The sequence below is a fragment of the Rhinolophus hipposideros genome, assembly GCF_964194185.1.
Source record: "Rhinolophus hipposideros genome assembly, chromosome: 20".
In the NCBI taxonomy this organism is placed as follows: Eukaryota; Metazoa; Chordata; class Mammalia; order Chiroptera; family Rhinolophidae; genus Rhinolophus; species Rhinolophus hipposideros.
The window spans coordinates 32,363,204-32,385,637 of NC_138066.1; the positions used below are offsets into that span (position 1 = coordinate 32,363,204).

At 55.5% G+C, this 22,434-nt stretch overlaps 1 protein-coding gene across 1 annotated transcript; it reads right to left on the reverse strand.

Annotated features, from left to right (window-relative positions):
- Positions 1-1,464: 1,464 nt before the first annotated feature.
- On the reverse strand, positions 1,465-20,440 carry NGFR (nerve growth factor receptor). The gene is made up of 6 exons (XM_081028512.1): positions 20,258-20,440; positions 13,175-13,316; positions 9,574-9,933; positions 5,629-5,881; positions 4,297-4,457; positions 1,465-3,658 (listed from the first exon to the last, which is right to left on the reverse strand). Exons 1-6 carry the CDS (start codon positions 20,324-20,326, stop codon positions 3,357-3,359), a joined length of 1,287 nt encoding a protein of 428 aa, XP_080884638.1. The 5' UTR covers positions 20,327-20,440; the 3' UTR covers positions 1,465-3,356.
- Between the last annotated feature and the right edge of the window lie 1,994 nt (positions 20,441-22,434).

Sequence of the window (22,434 nt, forward strand, 5' to 3'; positions counted from 1 at the left end):
TTAAAATCCCTCAGTGGCTGGACAGTGTTCTAAGAATGTAGCACAGACACCTTCGCGTGTCTCTTTATAAGCCCTTCTCCATCTGGCCCCACCGACCTCTCTGCTCTCTCTCCAGGCTCCAGGCACAGGAGCTTCCCCAAACCCTACGTGCTCTGTCCTCTCTCCAGGGGTTTTGCAGAGCTGGTTCCTCTGCCAGGAACACTCTCCTCCCCTGGCTTGTTGATGCCACCCATCCCTAAGGGCTCACCTTCAATGTCTTTGCTAACAAACCTTCCCTAACCCTTGGTAAGGGTGGGTCTGGGTTGGGACACCCCCCTTCTGCTCACCCCTAGCATGGCGCAGCACACCATATAGGGTCGCTGAAGGCAGGGATTTGTGTCGCCCTTATTCCCACAGGCAGCATCTGGCCCTCCCCCCCAAAATCAGAGATATTTCTCCCACCAGAATGGGGCTCCATTAGGACAACAGTTGTGCCTCCCTCCTCAGGGTAGGGGTATGCTCAAGTCTGGACTGTGTCTCCCCATTAGATGGGAGGCTCCCTCCAGATGGAGATTATCTCTCCATCCCACTGAATGGGGGTACTTATCCAAGAACCAGCAACATTTCTCCTACTCTCCATGGCTACCCCTCTTCCTCAAAGCCTCCCAGTCTGGGGGTGGGAGATGGAAGACAGCTGCCCCTCCACCTCATGCCTCACTCTTGGCTGGGGCTCGGCTGGCCTCTCCCAGGATCCTGAGATCAGGAAGGCTTGTTTCCTGTTTTTTCCGGGAAGAATAAGCCGCCTGTGCCTTCCCCAACAACCATAAGCCAATCACCAGAGGACCTGGCTAAAGGACCAGCTTCTGGGCCAGCCTTAGAGTAGAGAACAGGCCTGGGGCTGGAAACCATGAAGCCCTGGGAGCTCCCAGGCATGAGCCAGGCAGGGCTCAAACCCAGGCTGGCAGAAGCCGGGATTGGGACGTGCCTGGGAAAGCCACAAGGGAGGGGCCTGCCTAACTCCAGGCTAGGCCAGCCAGGCTCGTCAGGCCATCTGGAGCCAGACCCTGTGTGTGTCTGTGTGTAGGGGGAGTTCTCTCCGGCCATGTGGGTGGCTGGGAGCAGTGGGGTGTGACCTGACCCTTCTAGCAAGCCTCTGGCTCCCCTGTGGTCAGTTTCATTTCTGACATCTGGTCAAGTTCACAGCTGGCTGGCTTCCTACGTGCCATTTTCACTTTCCCTTTCCAAGATCTGGGGGCAAAGGGCCCCCACTCCTTCCCTATCCCACTAAAAATAACTCCATGGCTACACATGTGGATTTGCTGGATTTCTGTTAAAACTTTCCCATTTGGTGTGTGTGGAGGGCGGAAGGGGAACAGGACAGAAACTGAGTTGGAAATTACACCTGGGTCCCTGCCACACATACAATCCCCACCAACTCAAACCATGTGTGTTTCCAGAAAATCTTTGCACTAATTTTCTTTCTTTGCTATTTAATGTTCATTTATGTTTTATGTGTAAGTTTCAGGAGGGCCCAAGAAATGGTTACACGGGATGCAAAGGGAAGGGGTCAGGGCGTCTGGAGCTCACGGCCACCAGCTCGGGGGCCAAAAGGGTCCATCTCGGCCCAAAAGGAGACAGGTGGGGCCTCAGAACCACACACATGCTAAAACATACTTGCCACCCCCAAACCCCCTCCCCAACTGCTGGGGAGGGAAATAAATACACTCAGACTCTGTCCACTCCCAGGTGCACAGGTGAGGGGCCAGCAGGTGAGGTTTTTCCTCTCTTCCCAGATCGAAATCCCAGAAATGCCATCTACATACAACGTGTCCAATCCCTCACGCAGGGCTGGGAGAACCTGGGCAGGGGACGGGGTGGCTGTCAGTGCACACCCTGCTTGGGGCTCGTTCATGCTAAATAGAGGGGGAGCCACTCTCATTCCAACATCAAGCAAAACAGGCCAGGAGAGACCTCCAGGCCCCTTCCTGGCACCAAGCTAGGGGGAAAACAGTCCTTTGTAGGGTCCTCTAAACTTGGGAGAGACCCTCGAGGGGCTACAGTCTCAGTTCCTTCTTGCTGCATTCCCACACTGTCCATTTTTCTTCATCACGACCTTCGGGGCCCAGCCAAATCCATGCCTGCAGGGAAGAGGAGGATGGGGGGAGCAGGCCCTTGGAAGACAGGCGCCAGCTCCAACCTCAGTTGTCCTTGGCCCGCCAAACCCGGGGGCGAGGGAAGAGAGAGAGCAGAGTTCAATTCCCTGTGATGCTTCTCTGGCAGCTGCCCCAGGCAGGATCCGGTCCCAGCCCAAGAGAAAGAACTTGTGGAGAAAAGATTTCTCATCGTGTATGTGTGTGTATGTGTGTGTGTGTGTGTGTGTGTGTGTGTGTGTGTGTGTGTGTTGCAGGTGGGGGGTTCTTTAGTCCCTGACTGACTCTAGGAAAAGACACGGCCTGTGTTGGTTCTGGGTCTGTGCCAGGATGGAGGGGACCTACAGATTGGGCCACACTGACACACCTGAGGGGGGCAGCCAGAGGGAAGCAGCGCCCCTTTCCACAAACCCCAAACCTGACTCGGGTCATTCTGGATCACGGGACCAGGCCTTGGGTAAAGCATCCCATCACCAGGGTTGGACAGGCTTGGAGATGGTGGAGAGTGGACAGGATTTGGCTACAGGACATATTTCCTAGAGGGTCTTCCTGGCCCCCCTCTCCTAGCCCTCAAGCAAAACTCAGGCCTGCGCTCCTCATTCAGAGAGGAGGGGTCCCGCCCACATTTGGCCACTCCATTGCTGGGTGGCTTTGGGCAAGCCACTGCCTCTCTCTGGGCCTTCCTCTTCAGTATGTAAAATGAGGGGGTGGACTAAGTTTTAAAACCCCCTCCAGCTCTATCAGGCCTCTGATCTTCTTCATCTTAGGCCAGAGGGGAGGCCTGAGTGGGGCCGAGACAGCCATGCTGCTCCCTCAGTGCCCAAGCTCACAGTGTAGAGTCCATGGCTCTGGTTCCTTAGTGTCTCCCTCTGAGTGTCTGGGGCCTCGTCATCACCTCTGACACCATCCCTGGGGTCACCCCTCAGGTATGGCACCTGTTAAGGTGGGAAGGCCTTGCCCACCTAGAAGTATAGGGCGAAGGAAACAGAAGGCCTGAGATGGTGAGGGGGCAGGGACAGGGTGGGAGAGGCAGCAAGGGCACTCTGGCGCTGCAGAGGGGTGTGACCAGAAGCTGTGGGACCACGTGGGAGCAATGACAGGGCTGGTTTAGGGGCCCGGGCTCCGCCACCCTGCCCAGAGGAGCTCAGCTCTGATGCTGGCCCGTGGGGGTAGGCTGGAGCATCAGTCCTCAGAATGTGGGGGCAGGGCAGGGCTTCCCAGGGCAGCTCACACAGGGGACGTGGCCGTAGACTCGCTGCACAGGCTCTCGACAATGTCGGCGCGCTGGATGCGACGCAGGGCGGCCAGGAGGGCATCGAGTGTCGCGCTGTCCTGGGCGGCCCAGCTGGCGAGCAGGGCACGGACCGGGCAGGCCTCGTGGGTGAAGGAGTCTATGTGTTCAGGCTGGTAGCCCAGCTCGCCTGCCAGGTGCCGCCAGGTGTCCCCCGCAGAGCCGTTGAGCAGTTTCTCCACCTCCTCCCGCTTGGCCGGTGGCAGGCTGCTGTACAGGCCTCCATCCCCCTTGAGGGCTGCCAAGAACCCAGCGGAAGTCAGACACTACCCGATGGGCCCACTTTCCCCCTCGGGGGGCCGGGGAAGACCCGAGAAGGGCCAAGGCATTTGTCCTCCTAACCTGGGAAAGCCCTGAGGGGCTAGAGGCAGAGGGATAGCCTAGATGAGATGCTGGGTGGGGAGCTGGGCCGTGAAGGGGCCGGGGGATGTTGACACACATGCCCTCCCCACCACGAGCCCCCTCCCTGCCCCCCAGCAATTAATCAAGGCAGAGGAGGAGATGGAACTTCTCAGTCCCAGACTCAAGGATAGCAAGTGTCCTGGAGCTGGGCTATGGGCCACTAATTAGGGGACATAATTAACTACTTGTTCCCCAGAAGTCCAGGGCAGAAGGCTAATTGCAGCCACTTGGGAGAGTAATTAGCCCTAGGGGGGACAATTAGCTTGATGAGTCTAGATGCTCCAATTTGTCAAAGCCTGCATTTCCCAAGTCATTCCGCTGAAAAGGACCTCCCCCAGCCCCTCCCTCAGCCGACTCTCCCATCCTACCCAGAGGCACCAGGAGTCAGCCCCTCTGGCCGGCTGTCCTTCCTAGTCTGCTCTGAATCACTCCTGATGGCCCTGCATGAGGCCCTTGCCCGGCCTTGCTGCTCACCCTGGCCTGCGGCCGTCTGCGTGTGGGACTGCTGGTCATGCAGGCTCTGGCTGTCCACAGAGATGCCGCTGTCGCTGTGGAGTTTTTCTCCCTCGGGTGGGGGCGTCTGGTTCACAGGCCGGCTATTGGCTCCTTGCTTGTTCTGCTTGCAGCTATTCCACCTGGAGCCAGAGGACAGGCCCGGTCTCAGGGTGTGAGATACACGTGGCTAAGGTATCTATGCTGTGACGTGTGGGGGCCAGGGGCATGGTAGGTGCCCAGCTAGGACCCCTGCCATAGCACTAAGTTTCTTTCTCTACGTTGCTGCCCTGATCTCCACTGAAAGCACCGTGAGGGCAGAGTGGCACTCAGAGCATGGTATAGATGGCAAGTGTTCAATACATGTTCATGGACCGAATGGGGCCTAAATAACTGACTTCCCAGGAGTCTACCCTTGTGAAATACTCACACATGTGTACAGGATGTATGCAAAGACTTCCTCTGCAATTATAAGCAATAAGAAAAAACTGAAAATAAACTCAATGTCTATCAACGGGAGACTGGTTAAATTATGATCCATCCATATTATTGAAGGAGTGGTTACAAACGATCAGACAATCTCTGTGTCCGTAGGAAAGCTCTCCTGAGGGAGAGTAAGTGAAAAAGTAAATTGTGGACTATGGATGATGTGATCTAATTGATGCTTTAAAAAACCTGCATGTTTACGTATAACTAAAAAGTTTTGTGTACGTGTGTTCATAAATGCACAGAAAATGGCTAGAAAGGATCCAAACAGATTCCAATGAGGAGAGGGGTAGGATTTGGGGAGGTGAAAGGGAGTTTTGCTTTTTGCTTTACAAGACATTACTCTTGTTTACATTTCCCAAACAAGCATGTGTTACTTTGATAATTTTTCTTTTAAAGAATGAAAAATGCATTCTAAACATTGAAAAGGCTTTCCAGGAGTTCTTGCACATCCTGGATTTCTGGATGGAGTGCCACAGCATCCCGAGTATGACATGGGAAGGAAAAGATACATGCAGACACAGGGAACTGTGTGGGTAAATGGGGTTCAGGGAATGAGGACATAGGCAGCTGGTAAAGCAAGCTTTCTGTGTGTAGTGGGGGCCAGGGAGTCAAGGAGGGGTGCTGGGACAGGACAGGGAGGACCCCCTTCCCTACCTCCTGCTGACCTGCCACTCCCTGGAGTAGAGCAGCTGAGGGTGAGTGAGGATGAGCTTGGTTTGAGTTCAAAGGGTGCATGCATTTTCAGGTCACGGTCACAGTGAAACCCCACCTTGAGGGCAGCGGTTCTGCCGTCTGTTCCCCTCTGTCCCCCGTGCCCCTTCTCACCTCTTGAAGGCTATGTAGGCCACGAGGCCCACCACCACAGCGGCCAGGATGGAGCAGTAGACGGGGATGAGGTTGTCAGTGGTGCCGCGCGTCACCACGGGCTGGGAGCTGCCCATCACTGTGGTCACCACATCTGCCACTGTACTGGCCACGGGGTCTTGCTCTGGAGGTACCTCGGGCTCCTGGGTGCTGGGGGCCGTGCTGTCTGAGCCCTCTGAGGGTGTCGACCGTGTAATCCAGCGGCCAGGGATCTCTGGGAGAAAGAGTGACAGGAATGAGCACCCATTCTCCCCAGCCCCTCCCCTTACGTTCTGACCCACTCAGCGCTTCTTCCCAAGTTCCCAGCCTGCTCCAGGTGCCCCTGTGCCCAGCTGTCACACTCGGGGGTGAGGGCTGGGATTGCGTGCATGTTACGATGGTGGAGAAGAGCAAGGGCCTGGGAATCAGGAGACCTAGGTCCCCTTTGGCTGTTTCTGGGTGACTCTGGATTAGCCCCTTCAACTCTCAGGACATCCATTTTTCTGTCCGTAGAATGGGGATATTAAGAGAGATGGCCACTAAGCTCCCTTCCATCTCGGAGGTAGCTGTGGTCCTAGAAATCGATTCTGCCTCCCCTGGGGGCCCAGAAGCCCAGCATGGGGGTAAACACACTAAGAGACAGTGTGCCCCAGTGGGCCTCCTGCTGGAATCACTCTGGGAAATGTAATTTCTCTGGCCCTAGGTTGCCCCAGTGAGCCCAGTAACCCCTGTCCTAAGAAAGGATGAGTGTACTCAGGTCCATGCAGAGAGGTGTCCTGCCACACCCCACCGCCCCAGCGCTGGCACTCAGCCTCCTTTCTGGTCTCTGATGTCCTAGCTCTGGGCTTGGGCCGGGTGGAGGTGCCTGGATGCCTTGCTTACCTCCCGCCAGTCCTTGGACAGCAGCTAGCCTGTTTCTTGCCCTGCATGGCCCTCACATAATCTGATCTTGCCACCCAGGGAAGACAGTGTCAGGCAGCCCGAACTCTTCCTGGGAAGGAAGCAGGCTGCTGGTGGAGAAAGGGCCTACAAAGCAGGACTGCCCAGCCCCTTGGGGGAAGGAGACTGTGCCTTGCCACCCACCTAGGCCCTCTCATGCCAGTTGGGCATTGCCAGCCTCCCTGGAAGGAAGGGTACCTGCCTTCTCCTGGCACCTGTGGGTGGGAGTTTCCATTCTGTCACCCTGCCAGGGGCAGTAGGCTTCCGGGTTGTGGGCTCTGGACGGCCTGGGGGTACCTGTCTGGGCAGAGCTGCCTTACTATCCATCCTCACTTCCCACGCCTGGGGCAGGGAGGGAAAGCAGACAGGACATGCCAATGGGGTGATGGGAAAGGCACTTTGCTCCCCACTTGGCCCCACCCAACCCCCAATTTGCCCACCCAAGTTGGAGTCAAAGCTGCCCACGGGTCTCCTGGGCCTCCACTGATCAAGACCAAGATCCTTCAAAGGCCCCCATTTTCAGCACCTTCTGAGGGGTAAGGCCCCCAGATGTGAATCTGGAATCCATCTGGCTGGCATTGGGGAGGGGGCTACCATTCCCCCCACCCCTCCCCATGTCAGTTCTGGGAGTGGGTGGAGGGGGTGGGGTGGGACGTAGGGGAGACATAGCCCTGTCTATTGGCAGCCCCAGATGAGGCATTGGACTGCGGTGGGGGGTCTTCTCTCGCGCTGCGAGGGGACTGGGCCAGCTGGAGGGGCAGCCTGAGCTCTGAGAGTTACCCCAGCCCATTGGCTGAAGGTATGGTGGGGGGTGTCGGTGAAGCAGGCCATCGCATAGATTTGAGAGCAGTGGGGAAGGGCTGAGAGGGTGGTAAGGGCCAGACCAGGCTGAAGACAGCATTTTCGGGGCACTTTCCCCACATTTCTCCAACAATACCCTCTGATGGGGGGTGGGGGGATGAAATCCAGATGTGGCCATGTCCACTAGCATTCCAACCTGCTAAGCCCTTGGCAGGTCCTGACAACCATTTCCTGAATGGGGGCTGCCAGACTTGGGGGCAGAAAAAGGGACCAGGTTACTCCTCCTACACGCAGATTTCACTGGGGCAATGGGGTGTGGAGGGGCTTCTACCCTGAGGGTGGGTGAATCACCATGTTGACGTCTGAAATGTATATGTGCAAGAAAGTACAATGCACTGGAGGGGAGGGGAGGGGGGCAACCAAACCAAGAATCAAATTCCATTTCCTGAAATGTTCCCTCTGCCCCAGAGCTGACATTTAACCCTTCAAAGGCTAACGTGGAAAGGGGCAGAGGGACAGGAGTAAATAGCCCTCAGGGGTACCCTCCTCCTTCAGGGGGGCTGGAAAAGTGGGGTGGTATCTGGGAGGAATCTGTGAACTTCCCAAAAGGCAGAGCCCACCCCTCCCCCAGCCACCTTTCTTTGCTCTAACCTCGCCCCTAAGTCCCCCGACCAGCTGGTCTGGACTTGCCCATGGAACTGTGCCTGTCTGCTGCCAGCTGCTGAAATTCACTCCCTGCTCTGCCCTGCGCCTGACACCACTTGCCTGTCTCCTGGCTCAGGCCAATCGCCACTAGAGCCACCACATTCTGTACCCCAATCCTCCTCCCAGCCCCCACCCCCACCTGGCCTCAGCCCAGCTTACCAGTACCCTCCACCATGAGCTCCCTGAGCTAGAGATCACAGGATGTGGAAGGAAGGCATGGCTATGTGGGAGCCAGTGTCAGACTAGAAGCTCCCCACGGAGGGGATCTGTCTCCCCACCCCACTGGGGTCTGACTGAAGGCAGAGGCTGTGCTGCCTCCATCAGAATGGGGGCTCTCCTAGGAACTAAGTGCTGGGACCTTGTCTCTCTCAGACTGGGGCCAAGGCTATCTCTTCCATCTAACTCGGGGCTCCCTAAAGGAGGTGTTGTGTTGTCTGCTGGGAGTCAGGGGTACACTGAGGGTTAGGGAATTAACCAAGTGGGTGCCCAACCACAGAGTGATGGAGCAAAAGTAAAGGCACTGTCAACCTCCCCCTGCCGTGGAAAAGCCCATCCATTGCTCAAGTTGGATGTCACCAACCAGAGACCAAAAATGTTCTGCCCTGGCTGCCATGGTGCTTCCTCTTCCCATCCCAAGAACTGCCCATCTCCTCGGGGCCCGCGCCTCGATAAGGGGGGGCACATCCCTCCTATTCACCCCAGGGGGCTAAGCCTTCCATGTGCACCTTGCCTCTCCTCAGGCTCCCGGGGCCCAGGCCTGCTGCTCCCCTTCGTTCTCACACATGTGGTTCTTCCTCACCCCAAAGCCCCTCCCCCACCTTCTTAGTGTTCCCGGAGTCTCCCTCCATCCTTGACCAAACTGTAACAATGACTGTTGCTCCCTCCCCCAGACACAAGCTGAAGTGGGCCAGCCACTTTCTCTAACCCACAACAACACTGGTAACCACATGACCAGGGAGGAAACTGAGGTCCAAGGCAAGGGTAACCCCTCCCTAACTAACATCATTCAGAGAGCAAATGAGGAGGCAGATTCCATCCCAGGTCCCAGAGCCACAAACCACCATGGACGGAGACCGGGCCTCAGAGCCAAAGGGTCCCAATTCCTGAGGGTTCTCCAGGCTATTTTCCAGTTCAGAAGGTCTGCCTCAAGGATCAAACATGTCCTGCTCTGTGCTCTAGACACAGTGGCCACTTGCCAGCTGCTTATCTGCAACCTATTCAATCCCCAGCTGGCAGCCACAGATTAGCAAAGCTCGGGAAAGTGAGTTAGAATGTAAAGCTGCAGCCTGGTGGAGGATGAGGGCTTTCCAAACACTTAGCCCAAAAGAAAGAGGGAAAGGGGGCCTTTGGTGAGAAAGATGGGGAGCCACCGCTGCCATCAGGTTTCAGGCAGGGCGGCGGCTGTCTAAAGGTCACCCCTGGCCCTGCCCGCCCGGCCCAAGGGGGCCCCACGGCAGCCTGCAGCTGGCCCGGGCCGCTCACCCTCGCACTCGGCGTCGGCCCAGCGCGTGCATTCGCGCAGCTGGCGCTCGGTGTCTTCGCACACGGTGCAGGGCAGGCACGGGTCCACGTGGTTGGCTTCGTCTGAGTACGTGCCGTCGGGACACTCCTCACACACCGTGTTCTGCTTATCCTGGCAGGAGAACACGAGGCCCGAGCCCGGCTCGCACACGCGGCAAGCCTCGCAGCTGCCGGTCGTCTCGTCCTGGTAGTAGCCATAGGCGCAGCGGCACACAGCGTCATCCGCTTCCACGCATGGCGCCGACATGCTCTGCAGGCCCACGCACTCTGTGCACGGCTTACATGGCTCCGTGGCGCTCACCACATCGGAGAACGTCACGCCTGAGGGCAAATGGATGAGCGTGGGAGCGAGGGCCCAGATTTTCGTTGCCTGCCCTTTGGGCATTGGGACAGGGGCTGCAGACCCTCCCCACCCCGCCTTACCCCCCCACCAGGGCATTGACTCCTTCCTTCAGCCTTGCCCCCCTCATTGACTCCCACCTTCTCCCCTCAGGTCCCTGATCCCAGATCTTTGAAAGCTCATGGCAGCCGGTTGGGAAAGAGGAAGGAGACCAGGGAGCCCCGTGCTCCAGGCCCAGCAAGCAGTGGCTCTGAGGCTTTCAAGGGTAGCCCAACTGCTGCCTGCTAAATTTCTTGGCAAATTCTTTTAGAGAGTTCCCAGCCCTGTACTCTTGTTCCCAGCAAGATTAAGGAACAATCTGAGCGTGGGTCTCACCCAACCCTCGCCGCAGGCCAGAGATGGGTTGTGAATCCACCCCAAGACTGGGGCCTTCACCAGGGAGCCTCCCAGCCTCAGCCGCCCTTTTATGCCTCTCTGCACAGCTGGAGGCTCAGGTGTGGCCTGAATGGGAGTGACTGGAGTTAGCAGAATTTCCCACTCATGGCTCTCCTCCACACCGCTGAAGGGCTTGGCTATGAGGGTGGGGCTGGGACTCCTAGCAGGCGAGTTCAGGTACAGCAGGAGGGATTGAAACTAGAAAGCAAGAAGGACTTGTATACATCATCCTCTGCCCTCTCAAGGGGGAGATTTCCAAGCTCACTCTTGACTCATGCTCTTAATGAATGGATGTGAGCTCCAGAATAAGGGGAGCGACACCCAGGGTGCCGGGGTACTCTCCTCCTTGTACAGAGAGGGGAGAGGCACAGAGCGGATCTTCACCCCTTCCTGCTCAGGGTGGAGAACTCGCACCAATGTGAGTCTAAGAGGATGTATCCTTCTTTCTCCGAGGGTGGAAAGAGCATAGATTTAGCCACCTGAGAAGCCAGGAAGGAGGGATTGCTCAGAATGAGGAAGCAGAAGTAGAGGGATGAGGGTGCCACTGTAGGGAAATCAGTCCTGTTGTGGGGTCTGATCTTAACCTTCTCTAAAGGCACCAAGAGACAAGATGGAGCACAGGGTCATTATCTTGGAGAGTGGGGGTAGATGGAGAAGCAAAGAAGGAAAAAACAGACAGAAGTAAAAGGTGCAGAAATTGGGGGAGAAGAGAAGAAACGACAGAGTCAGCTCTGGCAGAGGGACCCCTGTGTTTCCCTTCCTAGGGACTGGACAGATCTGGATTCAAAACTGCTTATTAGCTGTGTGACTCTGGGTGTTTTACTTAACCTCTCTGAGCTTTTTTTCTTTCTCTGTAAAATAGGAAATAATATCTCTGCTCACAGAGTTGTGGTGATGAATAAATGAAATTCCACCGTAAAACACTTGACACACCACAGGGACCCCATAAAGGCTGGGCCCCGTGGGGTGGGCAATGATAAGTATGGTCAACTTCAGTAGCAGGGATATAGTCAGACAGCAGAAAGGACTTCCAAACATTAACAGCCAAGGCAGGATGTCCAATTATACAAACAAGAGGCGCCTATATGGTTGGCATGTGGGGGGTGGGGGGAGGGTGGTTCTAGTCACCCAGGAGGGGAAGAGAGGGCCTACCCATGAGAACATTAGCAGAAAACTCCTGAGAGAAGGTTTTAGGGGGTGGGAAAATGTGGTCTTTTTGGCAGAGAATGAAGGTAGGAGCTTAACGGGTTTCCTTGTGGAAACATTTTGAGGATAGAGGGAAAGTCCACTGGGGTCTCCATGCCATAAAATGGGCTTGTAAAGGCGGCCTATAAAGGCAGCCTGTTATGGCAGCTGGTGGGAAGCAAGGGGGGAGGAGGGAAAGGGAGGGGAACAGAGGGAGGAAATGGGGGGAGGATTCCTGCCATCATCTCTGAGCTTGCCTCCCCTCCTCTTCCCTGCAGATGCCAGAACCTCCCTCTCCCAGGCCCCTCTACCCCAGCCCTTGGTGAGTGGGGTCCTATCCCGGGAAACTTAGGATCCAGGGAGGAGAGGCCATGGGCTGGAGTCTAGGAAGTGAGAGAGACAAACTTCGGAGATTCCGGGGTAGCCGATGGCTAGCCAACCCTTCCCTGAGATGGAAACCCTGTTTGGCCCGGGCAAGGGCAGGAGGCCAGATGGCAAGGGCACTGCAGGATGTCCAGTCATCCCCCCCAGTCACACGTCCCTCTGCTGGCAGATGGAGTCATAGGATCCACAAGCACAGAGACAGGAAAACTGTGTTTAGGGACACCTGTGAGATGGGGTTGCCTGCGGATGGATAGATGTCCCTGTGTTGATGGTGGTGGGAGGTACCCAGAGGTCCGACTAGGCTGGCAGGGGGGTTCAGGGTTCAGAGCCCAGTTCGTATACCCTTGTTCCCCACATGATTACAGAATAATCTGAGTATGGTTCCCACAGGCCCTCCGGATGGTGCAGAGTGCTGGGTAGACGGCACGATCTGACTGTTGGCAGTGAGGAAAGGTTTCTGGGCAGGGTCAGGAAAAGGGGACTGAACCCATGGCCTGAAGGCGGGAACTGAGGCCGGGGGCACCCAGCAGAGCTGAGAATCCTGACTCAAAAATACACAGCATTCAGACCGCAGGCCCATCCCCCTGCCACCTGGATTCTCTCCCCTCCCCAAGGATATCCCAGGTAGGAATGACCAGTACCCTCTCCCCTCCCCCACCTGACATCACCCCACAGTAATGACATCCGTACAGAGCTCTAACCCTCATCCCTGCTGCTTCCAGAAAGGTCTGCTTCCTTGCTCACAGCTAGAGAACAGTTGGCCTGGGGGGAGGGGTAGCCACACCCTCCCAGGATCCCCCAAGGTCAGTCTCCAGGGCAGCCAGGATTTGATCCTCCTCCCCTCCCCCCAAGCACACCGAGGGTAAGTGGCAGCCATTGATTTTGCAGTGCAGATGATATTTTTAGCTGGTCTTAGCATCAGCTCCTCCTCCCACCTGGCCACACTCTTCTACCAGGCCTCTCTGCTTAGGGGCTGGGAAGGGGCTCCCCGGGGATCCCTCATCAGGTCCCCCTCCTCCCTCTGCATACCTCCCTCATCCATTCTCAGTTTCCCCTCTCTGCCTCTCATCCTGTGTCAGACCCACTTCTGGTGCCAATGCAGTGGTGGGCAGGGGACTGCCATGAGGCAGAGCACTTGTAAGGCCTCTACTGGGCATGCTCGTCTCCGGCCCCTCCATTCCATTCCTCTCTCCTCTCCCACTGCCACCCTATACTCACTGTCCAGGCAGGGCTCACACACAGTCTGGTTGACTCCGCAAGGCTGGGCCACACCCTCGCCCAGGTTGCAGGCTTTGCAGCACTCCCCGCTGTGGGTGTACAGGTCCGTGGGGCACGCCTCCTTGGCGTCTCCAAGCGACCCCTGGGAGGAGGGAGATCAGAAGGTCAGTCTGGCAAAAGAAAGGAGAGGGGAGTCTTCCAAGGGTTCAAACACCCCCTCCTAAAGCCTTCTATTGGAAACACCTGGGCCCAGATGAGCTCACCAGGGAGGCATTAGGCACATCAAAGCTGGCAGGAAGAAAGGCAGTGGGGGACAGTGCACCCCTGCGGGCTATTGGAGGTGTGAGGTTAGAGCTTCCCTTGCTGATCCTCTTCAAAGTTCGCTTTGGGTTTACAGCAACCCTGTAATCTCAAGGATATACCACATGGGGAAGGTGGCCTGCGGCCCACAGGGGACCTTTGGGCAAGGACATTGAACGGCTGGACAGGTTGCAGCTCGCACAGGGCTCCCCGCCAAGGGGGCAACTGGAAGCTGAAATCTAGCCCAAATGCCACTTGCTAAGCTGCACCCCTGCAGGCCTGCATGTACCCAGAGGGGAGCCTTTTACTAACAAAGGCCAGCCCGGCCGTGTTCCAGGTCCTTAATTCTGTCATTCCACATGTAAATATCAAATGGGAGGAGTCTATGCCCAAGATAGGAAGGCAGAGGGGTGGGGCCTTGGGTTCAAATGCTGACTCTGCACTGGGAGCTCTGACCCGCCTTGCTCTCCTCCCCTGAATCTTCACCTCTCTGCACTGATAGAGCTGGCTACAGCTCAGGGCCAGAGCAAAGACCAGCCAATCAGCAAGAGTCTGGCGCCAAGATGTGAGAAAGTGTCGCCTATTATCAATGATGAGAAAGTGGCTGCTCTCACCACCCACCAGCCCTGCTCCACCAGGGTTTGATTTCCAGTCACCAGCCTTCTCCCCTCCCGGCCCCCCCCATGCATTCAGTGGGAATGGCGCTGGATCTAGGGGAAAGGGGAGTCAGATTCCTGCCGCCAAAGCATCTTTGCTCATGGATGGAACGATTTAGCACCAGATTCCCTAGAGGGAGGGGCTGCTGGCAGCTTGCTTTATATTTCTGTTCCTTAAAAAAAAAAAAAAAGCAAAAAAAAAAACAACCCACAAACTGCAGGTCTAATAAAACTCCCAAGACTCTTTCCCTGGCCCCAGACCATGCAGTTCCCATTTGGTGCCAAGAGGAAGTATGGGCTCTCAGGTCATGGGAGCAGAGGGGAGTTTTAATGGTCATTTTGGACATTCCTCTACTTCCACATTGACCAGACCGCGGCCAACAACACTCCCTTCCCTCCGGTCTTTTAAGATATCCTGAGATCTCACCAGGCTTCAGTGGAGGCAGGGGGCGGACAGATTGGCTCAGTCTAGGAGGCAGCCTGTGGTCCTCAGGAGACCAGCAGGGAAGGTGTAGGTAGCATAGGAGGGGGACCTTCAGTGCCACTACCCTCTCCTCCCAGGTGGCAGGAACACAATGCCGGGAACATCTGCAAACCAGAAGCTTTGGGGATGGGGGGGAGTCCCAAATACAGGCTTTACCCCAGGAGGCTAGGGAGATTCCAGAAGGGTCTGTTTGGATTTCTTTTCATCTGTAGGGCTCTGCTTAAATATCACTTCCTTAAGGAAACAGGCCTGTGTCCCTATCCCTTCCCAGATCAGGCGGAGCTGTCCTGTTACATGTTCTCCCTTTTGACTATTTTTGTCTGATCTGACACTTTACAGAGTCCCCACTGGACTATCAGCTCCCTGAGAGCGGCACTGACACAGTACCTGGCATGTAGTAGGGACCCAACGTGTGTGCTTGTGGAATTATGAAATATGATATGACCTCAATTAATTGGAACTCCACGAATGACTTCTGGATAGCCGAATTTCCTGAAAGTCCTGAAAGTCAGGGCTCTGCAGGGCTCTAATCACCTAATGTTTTTCATTTTAGCCATGGTGGCTGCACTGTTCTCTGACTCTGGAACAAACTTGATGGTTTCCTCATGACTCAGGAACTCAATATTTACACCAGCAATTATTCTGAGCTGCAATTCAGTGAAGCCCTTGTGTTCTTTTCGCCAAATTACCACACTTTCGTCTCTGACTTCTCCTGTCAACTTTTTAAAATACTTTTTCTGCCTGCTCCATTCCTGTCAAATAACAATTGTCAATTCTTGCTGCTACCAGTGTGACCTCAGAGGCCCCTCCATTCTAATTTATTAGGTCTAATTGAATCTTTAGAAACTACCATGTTTCCCCGAAAATAAGACCTAGCCGGACAATCAGCTCTAATGCGTCTTTTGGAGCAAAAATTAACATAAGACCTGGTATTATATTATACTATTTATATTATATTATGTTATATTATATTATTAAATTATATCATATTATTAAAGACCCAGTTTTATATTGTAGTAAAATAAGACCAGGTCTTATGTTAATTTTTGCTCCAAAAGACACATTAGAACTGATTGTCCGGCTAGGTCTTAGTTTCGGGGAAACACAGTATGTAACTAGCCTTGGTAGGTGGTGTATAAAATGAGTGTAAGTAGATTCTGAACCAGGAGGGGGCAACTTTCTGAGTCAAAAGTGTGAGCTCTACTGCCTTCATCCTCAGTGGCCTCCAGGGCTTAGAATCCTGGCTCATTGCTTAGTGCTGGGTGATCGGGCACCAGTTTTGAATTTCTCTGTGCCTCAGTGTCTTCCTCTTTAGGTCATCATGACTCTACCTGCCTCATAGAGTTGCTGTAAGCATTAAATGAATGAGTAAGGTGTTCGCGCACATTGAGAGTCCTCTTTTCTCTTTTCCAAGGTCTTTCTTGCTTCCTTTGTGGCTTTTTGTCTGTTTCCCGGTTACTTGAGGTACGTGGAGACCTGAGCTCCGGATAGTTGAGGTCTGTGTGTAGTAGTCATGGGAGACATGACAGCCTTGTGCAAGCCCCTCCTTTTCAAAGCCGGCTCTCCCTGCTGCAGCCCGTAGTCCTCTCTCTTTTTCCAAGCCATGCATTTGGAGTGGAGGCCATGTAATTAGTGACCATGTGTTTCCTGCGCTTGTTTATGTTTCCTATTTCAAAACATCGTAGGTTTGCTACTTAATAGTATGTTACTTTGAGTAAATTCTCAATCTCTCTGAGTCTCAGTTTTGCCCCCTAAAACACTGGGTTGGTAGTATCTATTGCTCAGGGTTGCTGTGAAAATTAAATGAAATAATTTATACAAATCTGTTTGGTGTACAGTAGGAGTTCAATAAATGTTAAGTATCAAAGAAGTATCTTGTCTTAGGGAGAGTGAGCTGCTGACCGGGGTGGGAGGAAGTAGGAGAGGAGAGTTTAGCCAGCCCCAAAAAGAGGAAACCACCAGGAGACGAGGGGCAGAATAGATATGAGGAAAGACTTCGCCACCAGGGAGTCTGAAGAGGGCATGGGGACTAAAGGAGGATGGGTAATTGCTCTCCTTAAAGTTAATGAATTCAACAATTATTTACTGAGCATTGAAATAAGAGTTTCCAATGAGACATGGTCCCTGACCTCTGTGGGGAGTCACAGTCCCATGAGTGAGAGAAAATGTCACCCAAAACAGTTACTCCAGAAGCCATGATACTGAGGGAGAAAAACTTGAGGAATTGTCTTCATCCCCTGACAGCTGGGGGAAACTGAGTCCCAGAGGTCACTTTGCTAAATGGGCTGGTGCATGGCCCCTGCCACACCCTGTCTTGGGTCAAGCGGGGGCAATATTGGGAAGCAGAGAAGAATGACCAGGATCCAGGATAATTGCTCCAAAATGATCACTTTACCAAAATGACAGATGCAAGTGCCTGAAACGTACATCTATTACACTTATTTCCAGTTTGATGGAACAATTTTGTCCCATTTTTGACAATGTTTGCAATCTTTTTATTTTTGCCATTTCAAGGCTTTCAAAAAACTAAGGTGGAAGTACCTGTAAGTGAATTGACTTAAGAATCTTTTTTTAAAAATGTAAAATTGGACAAAATAGAAAACACACCAAAATAGTTGGAAGAATGTTAAACTATTTGAATGCTTCAGTGTGATGAACCCTAACCATGCACATCAGCTTTAGCAAAGGGCTCCTTAGGTAAATGAAGCCATAAATAACCACCATTGGTCGTTTTCAAATATGTGGAGGGTGTTTTGAGGCCCATGTAAACCCAGGGGAGGCACTGGCATATGCCCTCCACCCCTTTAGGGTGGGGTTGAGTTTGGGATAGGAGACATGAGGTCATTACTGAGGATGATGCTGGGTGAGGCTTTGAGAGGGGGGTACGGACTGGGTTGCGGGAAGGGGCTCAGTTCCAAATTTGTGGTGTCAAGGGCATAGGACACTGATCTAATCTCCGGGGCTAGTGGTGGTTCAGGGCCACATGTCCCTCCGCGATCTGGAAGGGGGTGGAGTGGTGGCTGCATACAGAGGAAGGGGCAAGCTCCAAGCCAAGCATCCTGGATTCCCAGGACACCACCACTGACTAACTGGGAGAGCCTAGCTTCGTGCTTGCAAGTCTGCGAGGTTCAGCTCCTTCAACTGCAAAATGTGAATAACTAGATTTTCTCTGCTGGGACCTTATAAGGATTAAATAACGCAAGAGAAATTACCCAGGGCAGTGCGTGGCACACAGTAGGCACTCAACCAATTTTATTATTCCGCCCTCCCCACCCGGTAGCCCCCGAGAAGAATCTAGGCGCGTGAGTGGGACTGGGCTGGTCCAACCGGGTGGAGAAACCTTCGCTCCCGAAGCCGTCTCCCCGCCCGGCCGCTCGCGTCCTCCCATTTGCTGCCCTCGCTGCATCCCTATTAGGCGCATTAGCCATCCCCGAGGCTCCGGTTACAGACGTCTGAATGACAAAGTGCCTCCATTACCGGCGCGGCCCGCCCGCCGACCCGCCGGGACGCGCTCTGGTTTCAGCACTCTCTCGCCGCGGCCCGGGAAGAACGCGAAGCGCCGCGGTGCGCAGAGCCAGCGCGGAGAGAGCAGCGCGGAGGCGGAGGCGGGAGCCACAGGGGCGGCGGGCGGCAGATCCGCGCCGAGTCCACCTTCCCAGTCCCTCCACGCCCAGCTCTCCCCCTTCCTCGCCTCTTTCCACTCTGGGAACACTCTCTCCAACCCGGGTCCGGAGCCCAGCCCAGCCCCTCGCCCCTCCGGGATCCGCACTGCTGGCGGCCCCAGTCCCACCTCCCCGCACCCCCCCTCGCCCCCGCCCCAGAAGCGTCTCTACCCCGCGGCGTCAGTCAGCAAACGCGCCCGCAATCACTCTCAAATCCCCAGACAAAGCCACAGGTACTGACAGCTCCAGGGAACCTGGGCTGAGCTTTGGGGAGGGGGCAGCGCCCGAAGAGGGTCTCTGCCCACCCGGCCTGACTCTGGAGGTCGTGTCAAGCCCACCCCGCCGACAAACGCAGCTCTTATTCCGACCTGGGACCCAGGCTGCCCCCTGAAGTGGGGCGGGGAGTTGGGAGTTGGGAATCAGGTGAGGGGCAGTCTAGCCAGGACTCCGGTTGCTTGTGGGATCTTGGCCAAGTTGTTTACACTCTCAAAGCCTCAGTCTCCTTATCTGTAAAACGGGGAGCTGGGGCGCGATGCAGGTGAGAGCTGAAGATGGCAGGCAGAGTGAGGACACCTCCACCACGGCCAAACCTTACAAAGAAACTCTGTTCATGGCTACACACCAGGTCACACAGCCTGAACATTTTGTCAGCACTACACCGCCGACTTAGACGCTTAAGCGGACCCGCAGTCCTTTGCCGAGACGCAGTCCGAGGCGTCTGAGCGCCTCCGTCTCGTTCGGGGCTCAGCGTCTTCATCCGAAAGCTGGGCGGGGCCCAGGCGGAATCCCGACCTGCCTGAGCGCTGGAGCGGAGCGAACCGCGAGCGTGGCGTTCGGGTCACTTAACTAACGGGGGACCGGCACACCCCCCCAGTGGCTCCCGCAGCTGCAGAGGGCGCAACTCTCGCCCCGCAGCGCCCCCTGCGGGCCGCCTGCGCCGCCCCGACATTCCCCGCCTGGCGCGTCCCGCACCCCCAGACTTGGCGGCGGCCAGACGCGATCTGACGACGCTAGCTCCATCCCTTCCGGTCTGCCGCGCTGCTTCAAATCGCGAGAAGAAGCGCGTCGGAGCAGCCCGCGGGAACCGGGGAAGAGGGTTCGTCCCGGCGAAGTGGGCGCTCCTTTCCCAGCCTCTGACTCCCAGCCGCAATTCCCGGAATGGGCGAAGCCGCGGGAAAGAGCGCGCGCGCGGCAGGCGCGGGAAGCGTCCGTGCCTCTGCGCTCTCCTCTGGTCCCGCGGTCCCTCGGCGGACCCGTGGGGCCCCGACCACCTTGGGGTCCACTCTCCCTTCTCTGTCCTCTTTCAATTTACTTCCATCTCTCTGCCCCCCTCGTCGTCGTCCCTTTTCTGCTCTCCCTAATCCCCTTCTCTCTCTCCAGCAGAGCCCCCACGCCCGAAGCGCTCCCTCCCACGCCCCTCCCCCCATTGTCTGGTCAGTCCTCAGTGTCCGATGCCCGCTTCCCTCTGTCGCTGCAGCCTCCTCCCCTATTGTTCCGTCCCTTCGTCTCTGGTTCCCCACCCCGGCCCCGCTCGCCCCTCACATCTCTAGTCCCCGTCTCAGTCCTCCTTCTCTAGCCTGGGTTCCGTCCCACGACCCTCTGGAAATCAAGATGCTCAGAGAGAAAGTCGCCTCGAGATCCTGGCATTCAAGCGTCCTCTTCCATAGAAGCATCCGAGAGCCCCGGGGCCCCCTCCTCGGAGACCGCTCCCGGCTCCTCCACACACACCTCCGCCGTACCCGAGAGCCCGCAGCCGTGCGCCCCTCTTGCCCACATCCCTATCCTGCATCTCTGGGTCGCCTCTGGCCTTGACAATCCTGGACGCTCCTCCGTGGATCCTGGCATGGGAGCTCCTCTCCCGCCATCCGTCCCCAGCGTCTGGGACCCCAGCGCTCTGTTATGTTTTCCCTCGGGGAAACCTGAACTCCTCGGGGTTCCGGTCCTGTCAGAAGGAGCGGACTCCCCTCCGGCTAGCACTCACCCCCAGGAGCAGCAAAGGCAGCAGCAGGCGCAGCGGGTCCATGGCGCAGCGGGCGGCACCTGCCCCCATCGTCCGCCTCCCGCGGCAGCGCCCGGCTTCCAGTTAGTCCGCTCCGCGGACAGAGCGGGCTGCGCTGCGCTCCAGCGCCCGCCCCCCGGAGCTGGCCGAAGCTCCGCTCCCTCTGGCTGCGGGCGGGAGGGGCTGAGAGAAGCCAGTGCGGCGGCCCCGCCTCCTCCCCGCCCACCCCCGGAACCGCGCCCGCCCGCCCTGCCGCCTCCGGGAGGGTAGTGGAGGGGGAGGGAGGGCGTTCGGGGAGCCGCGCCCGCGCGCCCCGCGGCCTCTTCTCGGCGCCCTGGCCCGCATAGCCTCTCCCCCACTTCGCCCCAGTACCCAGAGGCCGGCCCGCGCTAGGGCACGTGGGTCCGGGATGCCGAGCGCTCCGGACCACGGCAGCTCCGGCTTCGCCCACCCGCAGGATTCACCCGTAATCTTACCTCTGCCTCAGTCTTCATTCAGCTTCTTTCCTGGTGCCCTGCTCCCTACCAGCCTTTATCAGCAAGAATACCCACTGCCCGCCCCGCCCTTCATCTCCTGGTCCATACCCTACCCCTATCCTTGCCCCTTCCCAGTGCAAAGGTCTAGCCGGAGGGACGGAAAGGAGTAGCAGGTGGCCTGACCCTGACGGTGTGCAGCGGGGACATTCAAGGTGGATTCCATCCCGACATCATTTGAATTCTCAAAAGATGGGTTTGAAAGGGTCACAAGTGTTCACAGAAAACAGGAAAACACACACCCTCAAGCTGACATATATGTATTTACACACCACATATGCCCACACCACTCTCATGTAGACCAGCACGTTCTACACAGGCGTATGCACCTCCATACTCAAGCACACATGCACACTTGTCACACATGTCATAATGCTCAAACACATACCTACACATGCATGTGTACATGTACAGTCACCACACAAACCTTCACATGTACATTCTCCTGCACAAGAGCACACACACATTCGTGAGCACACACACACTCTTACACCCATACACAAACACTCAGGTGTATCAACAGTATACCTTCACTAGATTGTGAATGTGTCCATTAGCTAATGACACGTCCACCCGGCAGAAAGGTACTATGCTTTCTTATCTGAATGCCTGGTACACAGTAGGTGTTCAATAAAGGTCTGTAGAAGGGAATAAATGGAAAAGTGGTTAGATGGACTTATATCCATGTTCCCATCCGTGTTCTCGTAGGCATCCCACACTCACTAAGCCCTAGAAAACTTGGCAGGTCCAAAGCATAGGCTTGCACACCCAGGGATTGTACAAGCAGTCTTTTGTGGGAAGCACCGACTCCCCCACCTTGGTGCGCACCCCTGCCTGTTCCTACCCTTTCCTGGTTCCCAGACATGAACCCTGGAGTACGAGCTGTGGGGCACAGCCACAAAGCCTGTCCTGCACTCTGACCTTGGGCATGTGTGGACCTCAGTTTCCACTTTGAAAAAAATAGCACTCTCCTCCCACATTATAGGAAGAAGGAGAGATCAGTACACTTGTGAAGAGGGCATGTTAGCAGTTGGTAGGTGTTTTCCTAGATCAGCTGAAGCTAATTCATTCATTCATTCATTCATATGGGGAAAATTTGCCCTGTGAATTTCTTTCCTATGCAACTAACAAAGTCCAGGAGACAGCCCCAGAAAGGACAGGTAGACATCATTATGGCCTTGAGCATGAATGTGGATGAGCCACCACTTTGATGGCTGGGCATAAGAAGCCAGGCAGCCAGGCCCTGTTCAGAAATCCCTGAGGATTCTGTCCTCCCAACAGGGGCCAGCCTTTGAGCTGTCTCCCGCTGCTTTTATGGCCCTGCCTTTCCTCTCAGCTGAATTCATAGAAGACAGGAAGGGGCAACATTAGTACTAACAGCAGCATCGAGCTGCTTACTACCAAGGGTATCCACAGTGTGGCATTCATTTAAATACTCCTGTTATTAATTTATGATCCTGGTTACTATTATTGCCAAGGTTATCCACCTCAACACGATTTAATATGACTCACACTACCATGGCTGGGCCTGGGTTATTAATAATTTCCATGGTCTTGATCATTTAAGCCTTACTTGAACAATTACAAACAGCATCGTTACTATTATTAGCAACATTTCTATGATTA

Coding starts and splice junctions, on each gene's coding strand:
- NGFR (XM_081028512.1), bottom strand. CDS start 20,326: ATGGGGGCAGGTGCCGCCCGCTGCGCCATGGACCCGCTGCGCCTGCTG. Junction 13,317..20,257: donor TGCCTTTGCTGCTCCTGGGG/GTGAGTGCTAGC, acceptor CCCTCCTCCCAG/GGGTCGCTTGGAGACGCCAA. Junction 4,458..5,628: donor GCCTACATAGCCTTCAAGAG/GTGAGAAGGGGC, acceptor CTCTGGCTCCAG/GTGGAATAGCTGCAAGCAGA.